Genomic DNA, 10,000 nt, shown 5'->3' with positions numbered 1-10,000 from the left:
CTTGGTGAAGTGACGCGGGTTTTCAAGGGTGTTTTTAGGGTTCCAATGAGAGATTAACAATATTTCTACATTATAACCAGGAGAAACACTCTTGAGAACCCAGTTAGTCTTCTCTGTGGCCTTGGTGAAGTGACGCGGGTTTTCAAGGGTGTTTTTAGGGTTCCAATGAGAGATTAACAACATTTCTACATTATAACCAGGAGAAACACTCTTGAGAACCCAGTTAGTCTTCTCTGTGGCCTTGGTGAAGTTAAGCGGGTTTTCAAGGGTGTTTTTTATGGTTCCAATGAGAGATTAACAACATTTCTACATTATAACCAGGAGAAACACTCTTGAGAACCCAGTTAGTCTTCTCTGTGGCCTTGGTGAAGTGACGCGGGTTTTCAAGGGTGTTTTTTATGGTTCCAATGAGAGATTAACAACATTTCTACATTATAACCAGGAGAAACACTCTTGAGAACCCGGCTAGTCATCTCTGTGGCCTTGGTGAAGTGACGCGGGTTTTCAAGGGTGTTTTTAGGGTTCCAGTGAGGGATTAACAACATTTCTACATTATAACCAGGAGAAACACTCTTGAGAACCCAGTTAGTCTTCTCTGTGGCCTTGGTGAAGTGACGCGGGTTTTCAAGGGTGTTTTTTTTATAGTTCCAGTGAGGGATTAACAACATTTCTACATTATAACCAGGAGAAACACTCTTGAAAACCCGGCTAGTCATCTCTGTGGCCTGGAAAAACAGCCGTGGTGAAGTGACGCGGGTTTTCAAGAGTGTTTTTTTATAGTTCCAGTGAGAGATTAACAACATTTCTACATTATAACCAGGAAAAACACTCTTGAGAACCCGGCTAGTCATCTCTGTGGCCTGGAAAAACAGCCGTGGTGAAGTGACGCGGGTTTTCGAGAGTGTTTTTTATAGTTCCAGTGAGAGATTAACAACATTTCTACATTATAACCAGGAGAAACACTCTTGAGAACCCGGCTAGTCATCTCTGTGGCCTTCAAAAACAGCCGTGGTGAAGTGGCGCGGGTTTTCAAGGGTGTTTTTTTATAGTTCCAGTGAGAGATTAACAACATTTCTACATTATAACCAGGAAAAACACTCTTGAGAACCCGGCTAGTCATCTCTGTGGCCTTAGAAAAAAAACAGACGCGGTGAGAGAGCAAAGCGATTCACAACCACTCTCAAGGGAAACTGGTTTACGCAGCGGAACATTCACATGTGGAACCAGGGGGAGGGGGGGGAGGGAGTGCCTATCGATGCCATGTCCACATCGGAATAGAGAAAATCACTCGGGAAGTCAGTCAGTTTGTATATAGAGTAGATCATTTCTATTGCATCCATCAGAGAAAGGTAGTCCAGCTAATAGGCAAGTAAACATTAGGCTAATCTTGATACGCCAGTCGATGAGTCAACGTAACTTCTAGGAGCTGTTAGTTTCAGTTGTTTTGAAGTGTCATCCCCCCCCCCCATTTTCTGAGGATATTTTTGTGTAAGGGTTCAGCTGGAAGAAGAAGAGAAAATAAGCTCTACCGTAAACAAATATATACAAGAGTAATCCTTAAGGAGCTGGCGATACAAAAACTATGGCTCCGCATGTACATCTCATCTACATCTATACCCTCAGCTGAAAAAAAAAGAAAGTAAAAAGAAAGAAAGAAAAAAAAAAAAACAGCACTTATTATTTCCTGTATATTCATGCGGCTAGTGTAGTGCAGATCGCCTGGCGTCCCACAAGCGAATGAGCTATTTTAACTGACATGCGGGTTAACGTAGCGGGGATGATAGCAGGTAAGGATGAAGGGAACCAGCTATAGCCGCGTCTTCTTTAGAGAGACGTAGGTTAAGAGGGGACCTGATGGAAGTCTTTAAGTGGTATAAGGGTAACGTAAGCAAATATAAATATATAAAGAAAAATATATATAAAGTGCATGATTCTGGTGATGGAAGGCTTAAATACCTTTTGTGGATCACCTCTCTATCATGTATAGCACGAGAACAAACTGTGTTAAACCAAGGTTTGGAAAGTTTAGGTCGAGAAAAAGAGTGAGGAATGTACGCCTCCATGCCAGACACTATCACCTCTGTTATGCGCTCAGCACACAAAGACGGGTCTCTGACACGGAAGCAGTAGTCATTCCAAGGAAAATCAGCAAAATACCTCCTCAGGTCCCCCCAACTAGCAGAGGCAAAACGCCAGAGGCACCTTCGCTTAGGGAGATCCTGAGGAGGGATTGGAGCGATAAGACAAGATACAGATATGAGATTGTGATCGGAGGAGCCCAACGGAGAAGAAAGGGTGACAGCATAAGCAAGATCTCCAAGACGGTCAGGAATACGAGTAGGGTGTTGCACCAATTGCTCTAGTTCGTGGAGGATAGCAAAGTTGAAGGCTAGTTCACCAGGATGGTCAGTGAAGGGAGAGGAAAGCCAAAGCTGGTGGTGAACATTGAAATCTCCAAGAATGGAGATCTCTGCAAAAGGGAAGAGGGTCAGAATGTGCTCCACTTTGGAAGTTAAGTAGTCAAAGAATTTCTTATAGTCAGAGGAGTTAGGTGAGAGGTATACAGCACAAATAGATTTAGTTTGAGTTTTGAGTTTGAGTGACTCTGTAGTCGTAGCCAGATGGTGGAAAACTCGGAAGATGCAAGAGCGTGGGCACGACAGCAGGTTAAGTCATTGCGCACATAAACGCAACATCCAGCTTTGGATCGAAAATGAGGATAGAGAAAGTAGGAGGGAACAGAAAAGGGGCTACTGTCAGTTGCCTCAGACACCTGAGTTTAAGTGAGGAAAAGATGAGGTTTAGAAGAGGAGAGGTGGTGTTCTACATATTGAAAATTAGATCTTAGACCACAAATGTTGCAGAAGTTAATGAAGAAAAAGTTGAGGGGGGTGTCAAGACACTTAGGGTCGTCGACAGAAAGGCAGTCCGATCTGGGGACATTTATGGTCCCCTCCCCAGATAGGGACTCCGAGGCTGGTGTAGGAGTCGCCATGATTTTAAAATTTTTGAGTGAAGGGTGTGTGTGTTATTAGGTGCTTGTAGTTTTGTGTGGAGGAAGAGAGTTGTCTTTAGAGGGCAGGCTGTGACTGCCCCCTTGTGTTGTGAGACACAAAGGGAAACGTTCAGTGAGGTCACAGCTGGGTTTAATGATAAGTTCACAGCACCCCCTGAACAGTGCTTTAGACCTCCCTGGGAGTAATTATCGTTTCGATAATTACTCTCTCTCTCTCTCTCTCTCTCTCTCTCTCTCTCTCTCTCTCTCTCTCTCTCACATATGTAAGCAGACCCACTCAAGAAGGAAGAAACACACACACACACACACACACACACACACACACACAGAGAGAGAGAGAGAGAGAGAGAGAGAGAGAGAGAGAGAGAGAGAGAGAGAGAGAGAGAGAGAGAGAGAGAGAGAGAGAGAGAGAGGGTGGGTGGAAGGAGGAAAGGAAGAGCCTCGCCACAGCTCATCTCAAGGGATCCATGTCAAGTCAAGCCTTCTCATCATCAACTGAAGTGTTTGTAAACTTTTCCCTTTTGTCTAAGCTACATTCATAAACCCTGTACATATCTGCGTTATATTTATCACTCCCCTATGTGAGAATGATACTGAAAGGAAGAAAGGGACACACACACACACACACACACACACACACACACACACACACACACACAATCATTACGTTTCATACATTATATTACAAAGTGTATTTATCACAAAAAGCCCTGTTAGGACCAGCAGGTGTGTGTGTGTGTGTGTGTGTGTGAGAGAGAGGAGGGGGTGGAGCCTACTTTTGGGGGTTATTGCCAGCTTAAGTGGCCATACTATACTATAGGCTACTACTACTACTATTACTACTACTACTACTACACACATACCTCACTTGTAATCCTCCTCCTCCTCCTTGTACTACTATAACTACTACCATTACTGTCACTTCTGCTTTATCTGGTTAGGACTGGTAAGACATGTTCAGAAGCAGCACCGCTCCGCCCTTGCTCATTCCTCCAGTGTTGCCAAATTGTCAGTAATTACCGGAGATCTGAAATTTTGGTATCTTGTCAGAACTTAAGAAATTAGTTACCGTAAAATCTGAAATTTTAACGTGTTGGAGAGACAGCAGGGCACGCAGGCAGGAGGTCTCAACGCTTAACCCTTGACGGTTATTTCCCAGACCAGCGCTAGGAACTTTTTTCATCTCTTGTCCAATCTTTTCCCTGTTTCCCTTGCTCCCGTGTAATCCCCGCAGTGAAAGAATCCCTCTATCTACTTCTTTCCGTCTAATCTGCCACTGTGATTCACCGATGACTCCCACATTAGCGGCTATCAGTCTGCCTCTCTGTCACTGATATCTGCAGCAGTCCACAATGAAGTGTTCTAGCGTCTCTCCCACCACGGAACTTAGTCTTGCTTCCTGCTCGTCCCTACTCCTGGCTTTAATCTCTAGTGTTCCTGTTCTTTCTTTAATAACCTGCTCCTCAAGTGCCTTTGGTCTCTCTTCCTATACCAGAGATTCTCAACCTGAGGGTATTTTCAGGGTTTTAGGGGTGGAATTGGGACCACAGAATTGGCAAACTCAGGCTGTTAGAATGTTGATCGTTTTATTGCCTTTGAGATTCCAACTTTGTGAGGCAGACAGCCTTGGGAAGGTGGAGAAATGGCAAACTGAAAGATGGTGCAAGAGATGTGTGGGCCAAACAAGAATGTTAACCGCTGCCTTGTACCATTCAAGCGTGGCTCTCCATTACTGACTCATCTGGTCCGGCTATTCTCCCAATTTTCTTTCATCATCTTGCTGCATAACCTTTCATTCTTCCTCTGTGTTCTCTCTTCCTTTCCACCGTTCCGTTTTTTTTTTTTCCAAGATGAGTTTCCTTCTACACCAAGTATCTTTTTAACGCACCTCTCCTCGCTGAGTCCCTCCATCTTGAGTACTTGAGTAAATTAGGTATTCCTTTCACTACTCATTCCCTGAACGTGCTCCACCCCGTCTCACCTCGGATTGCCTCTACTGCTATATCGTTTGGGACAAGTGGTTCAGCTGTATTCAAGTCAAGGGTAACTACATTGAAAAATTATGTAGTTATTGTTTCATTCCCCCGAAAAAATAAAATAAATAAATAAATTGCAGAGCTTTATAACTTTGCTTCATAATATTTACTTATCCCCTAGGCAAAACAAGGAGAACAATACTTTTCCTAGAATTTCTGACGTAGTGAGGTTTGCCCTGACTCCGAAACACTACTTCAAAATAGCTTACTTGAAGTTGCACTGGTCGTTAAGGGCGCTTTTGCTGTTCTTGTGATAGGACAACAACATTTATAGATCATCAGAAGAGAAGTCCGGCTGATCATCTCCTTGTGTGTGCATTTCTATACACCGGCCATAACGCAAAAGTCAGTAACCCCCCACCCCCTCCCACCACCCCTGTGCCTCTTCCCCTCCCCCTCTTCCTCTCTCACCCCCCCTCTCTCCCTTTTCCAAAGAGTAAAACAGCAAAGGAAGGAAAAATTATTCATAATTTTTTTTTTCCTTTTTGTTTTATAATGATTACGGTGGAGAGAAAAAGAATATTAATATATATATATATATATATATATATATATATATATATATAGAGAGAGAGAGAGAGAGAGAGAGAGAGAGAGAGAGAGAGAGAGAGAGAGAGAGAGAGAGAGAGAGAGAGAGAGAGAGAGAGAGAGAGAGAGAGAGAGAGAGAGAGAGAGAATGATAACGATGACGATGATAATGATAATAATAATAATAATAATAATAATAATAATAATAATAATAATAATGATAATAATAATAATAATAATAAAAATAAGTGATAATGATAATGATAATAATAATAATAAGAAGAAGAAGAAAAAAAGAAGAAAAGAAGGAAGGAGAACAAAATGAAGAGATGAAAGAGTTGGATGGAGAGGGGGAAGAAGATGAGGAGGAGGAGGAGGAGGAGGAGGAGGAGGAGAGGAGGAGGAGGGAGGAGAAGGAGAAGGAGAAGGAGAAGGAGAAGGAGAAGGAGAAGGAGGAGGAGGAAGAGGAGGAGGAGGAGGAGGAGGAGGAGAAGGAGGAGGAAGAGGAGGAGGAGAAGGAGGAGAAGGAGGAGGAGGAATGAAAAGGAGGAGAAGAAGAAAGAGGAGACGAAAGATATGAAGGAAGAAAAAGGAGGAAAACAAAAGGAAAACCCGCAGCATGGCACCTTGACCTATGACGTGTGCCATGAGCGGTGAGGCATTGGTGCTAGGTGGTGTTAATACTGATGTCACGGCTTATTCATGCAGGGGGGCGGGGGGCACATGACAGGCCACACCACCACCACCACCACCACCACCACGAGGGGAGGATGGCGTTCGACAGGCCGTTCCCACAAGCACCACCACCACCACCACCACTACAGTAGGAAATGGTTTCATACGATATTAAGAGACTTGCATTCAATAACTCTCTCTCTCTCTCTCTCTCTCTCTCTCTCTCTCTCTCTCTCTCTCTCTCTCTCTCTCTCTCTCTCTCTCTCACCATGACTATTTAGCAAGGCCCCAGAGATGCCTGGTCGGGTTCTCAATACTGTTTCTCCTGTTCATAATGTAGAAATGTTGTCAATCTGTCACTAGAACCGCAAAAACGTCCTTGCAAACGCTGCGCTGCCACAACCACATGGTCCTGGAAAGCAGCGCAGGTGTGCGGCGCAAGGGAATGCAGTGCAAGTGCGGGGCAGGGGAGAGAGAGAGAGAGAGAGAGAGAGAGAGAGAGAGAGAGAGAGAGAGAGAGAGAGAGAGAGAGAGAGAGAGAGAGACATACCAAGTGTTGCACCACGCAATGCAATACTGCCACCCCCGTCAACTTAGCACCATTCATCGCCACACACTCGCCATTCATCGCACTAACGCCCTGTCTGACACTCCACCATCAGCGTGTCTAGACCAAGCCACACTCCGCCTCGCGTGCTCAGCATGTCCAGCTGCCCGTCTCACCCCGCGTCCACACAGCAGCACCCACGGCGCCATGCAGGACGTCCGCCGCGATTCCCACCCAAGGGGACGCCCACCCTATCGAGCCCCAGTGCCGCTCCCTGCAGCCTGCCGGACATGTGGGACGCCCCGTACAGTTTGCCTGGTCCAGCGGACGCTTCCTACAGCCTGCCTGGCCCCGGGGAAGCCTCCTACAGCCTGTCTGGTCCCGAGGACGATCCATGCAGCCTGGTGGCATTCACCCCGCCCCTCCAGCCCTACGCCTCGCCCAGCCAGTCCCCGCCGCCCGCTGAGGTGAGTGATGTGCCGCTGCCCCAGCTGTCTCCTGAAACTGTGTGCCAAACACTGTACAACTGCCTCCCTCAGCAGCCACACCAAGAGCAGGTCTTCTCCCAGTGGTCACAACAACTCCCTCACCGGCACCAGGGCCTCTCCCCGGGGCTGCAAAACTTCCCTCCCGCCTCGCAGGGCCTTCCTCAGGTCTCACAAACCTCACAGGGCCTCCTCCCGTGGACACAAATAATCCCCCAGTCACTTGTGCCACAGGACTCCCTCCAGCCACTTGTGCCACAGGACTCCCTCCAGTCACTTGTGCCACAGGACTCCCTCCAGTCACTTGTGCCACAGGACTCCCTCCAGTCACTTGTGCCACAGGACTCCCTCCAGCCACTTGTGCCACAGGACTCCCTCCAGTCACTTGTGCCACAGGACTCCCTCCAGTCACTTGTGCCACAGGACTCCCTCCAGTCACTTGTGCCACAGGGCTCCCTCCAGTCACTTGTGCCACAGGACTCCCTCCAGTCACTTGTGCCACAGGACTCCCTCCAGTCACTTGTGCCACAGGACTCCCTCCAGTCACTTGTGCCACAGGACTCCCTCCAGTCACTTGTGCCACAGGGCTCCCCCCAGTCACTTGTGCCACAGGGCTCCCTCCAGTCACTTGTGCCACAGGACTCCCTCCAGTCACTTGTGCCACAGGACTCCCTCCAGTCACTTGTGCCACAGGACTCCCTCCAGTCACTTGTGCCACAGGACTCCCTCCAGTCACTTGTGCCACAGGGCTCCCCCAGTCACTTGTGCCACAGGACTCCCTCCAGACCTCAGAGGAACTCCCCGCGTGGCTACAGGACCTGCCCTTGTCACTGCGGCAGGCGTCTGACCGTACCCGCCACAGCAGGAAGCCCAAGCTGTACGACGTGAAGGAAGAGTTGGCAGACCCCTTGGAGGAGCGCAGACGCCGTGGCGCCATCAAGGCCAAAAGGAACCGCGACAAGAGGGCGGCAAAGATGGCGGAGCTGAAGCGTAGGGTGGCGGCATACGTGGAGCGCTATAACACCCTGCTGGCAGAGGTGCGCGCCCTCAGGGAGCGCAAGGCGGAACTCACCCGCATCCTGGAGGGAATCCCCGCCCACGCCGCCCACCGCTGATATACCCAGGCTGGCTGTGTGTGTGTGTGTGTGTGTGTGTGTGTGTGTGTGTGTGTGTGTGTGTGTGTGTGTGTGGCAGTTCGGCTGGCTGGCTGGCTGGCTGGCTAAGTGTTTGGCTGTCTGTCTCTCTGCTTACCTTATTATAATGTAGAAATCTTACTAATCTGTCACTGGCACCGTAAAAACACCCCTGAAAACCCTCATCACTTCAGCTTGAACGCTTGAATGCAGTGAAGATGCGGTGTGGAAATGGTGCAGAGTACAGGACAAAGGCTGCGGAGAGAGGAGCACCAAGATGGGACACGCGGGATGCCTTCATGGTTCTTCACAGGACGAAGGGGAACAGTCGACGCGCCGCTAATCCAGGCTGCGGCTCGTGGAGTGTAGCTCATTTCCGGAGTGAGGTCAAGACGCTATATGGGTGAATACAGGCGCGTCGTGAGGAGCGGTGGGCGAAATGGCCAAGAAAGCACAAAGCGAAGGAGACCCAAGAAGAAAAGCGGCGAAGACCCCTGGGACGGTGGACAAACTGATGGGAACATGTACACAAGGAGGAGGGAGGAAGGGAACACCAAGACAGGACCAAGATAAGACGAGCGGCGGATATGAAAAAGACAGGCGGGCGGTAAAGACAGGAAGTAAAGGCGAGACAACAAAACTGAAGAAGAAGAAGAAGAAGAAGAGGGTTTGAGGGACGCTGGCTATTGAGGTAATTAAGATCTACACTATGTTCGCTTAACAGTTAGTTATTTGTAATTACTATTATTTTGCAGTACAGTCCATTAGTAATTTGTAGCCGAGAAATAGCACAGTACAAATGACCACAGGACGTGACAGTTAACCCTCGCATCTCCCAACGACATCTGTAAGTGTGGAGGGAAGGAGCCTAACGGGGAAACCAAGGACTAAGATGGATGGGAAAACATTAGAGCTACAAAAGGGCCGCGGAGGAAGATACAAAGGGCAACAAACAAGTGGGGGAAAACTCGTACAGACGCCACTCTACTTAATGAAGCAGCCTTCCTACCCTTATCTTAGTTAAAGCGACGTGTTAACTCAAGGGACCCTTAACTAGTAAAATAAACAAGTCGTGACATGTCAGTTAAGCCACACCTTTTTATTCAACCCGATTCCATGTTCCTCTTTGTTGCCACATTCAGAAGGAGAGAGAGAGAGAGAGAGAGAGAGAGAGAGAGAGAGAGAGAGAGAGAGAGAGAGAGAGAGTTACAAGTTAGTCAGACAAGGAGGCAGGGGGGAAGCGGAACAGGCAGGGATGGAGAGAAGCTAAGGACAGCGTGGGAAGAAATGATTGTTGCGCCATGCTTCAAACACACTCCCACAATGCTAAAATGGCCTCTTTTTTGAATTCATATCTTTCGTTGCCTTTTGCTAGTGTCCTTCCCTCCCTCTCTCTCTCTCTCACACACACACACACACACACACACACACACGGATGTCTTAGGCTCCTGCTGTTACTATAGGTGTGTCTAGGAAGCTGCCTGGGTGAGGGAGGCTGTGTCTGAGTCTATTTAATTTTCTTCTTGCTGTCGCTGCTGCTGGGGGAGTTTGTGTGGTATGTTTCTCCTGCTCCTCCTTAT

General features: G+C 47.9%; 1 protein-coding gene across 1 annotated transcript in view; it reads right to left on the bottom strand.

Moving 5' to 3' along the window:
* Positions 1 to 4,927, bottom strand: part of LOC135092541 (uncharacterized) — a 24,283-nt gene extending 19,356 nt beyond the window's left edge. The window contains exons 1-3 of the mRNA XM_063991158.1: positions 4,905 to 4,927; positions 4,509 to 4,522; positions 4,037 to 4,043 (exon numbers count right to left, since the gene is read on the bottom strand). Coding sequence (XP_063847228.1) covers positions 4,037 to 4,043; positions 4,509 to 4,522; positions 4,905 to 4,927 — 44 coding nt within the window. The remainder of the gene's footprint in view (positions 1 to 4,036; positions 4,044 to 4,508; positions 4,523 to 4,904) is intronic.
* Positions 4,928 to 10,000: the final 5,073 nt, after the last annotated feature.

The sequence above is a fragment of the Scylla paramamosain genome, chromosome 40 (genome assembly GCF_035594125.1).
Source record: "Scylla paramamosain isolate STU-SP2022 chromosome 40, ASM3559412v1, whole genome shotgun sequence".
NCBI lineage: Eukaryota > Metazoa > Arthropoda > Malacostraca > Decapoda > Portunidae > Scylla > Scylla paramamosain.
Note: the sequence above shows the minus strand (reverse complement) of the source record. Positions and strands in the feature narration are given on the sequence as shown.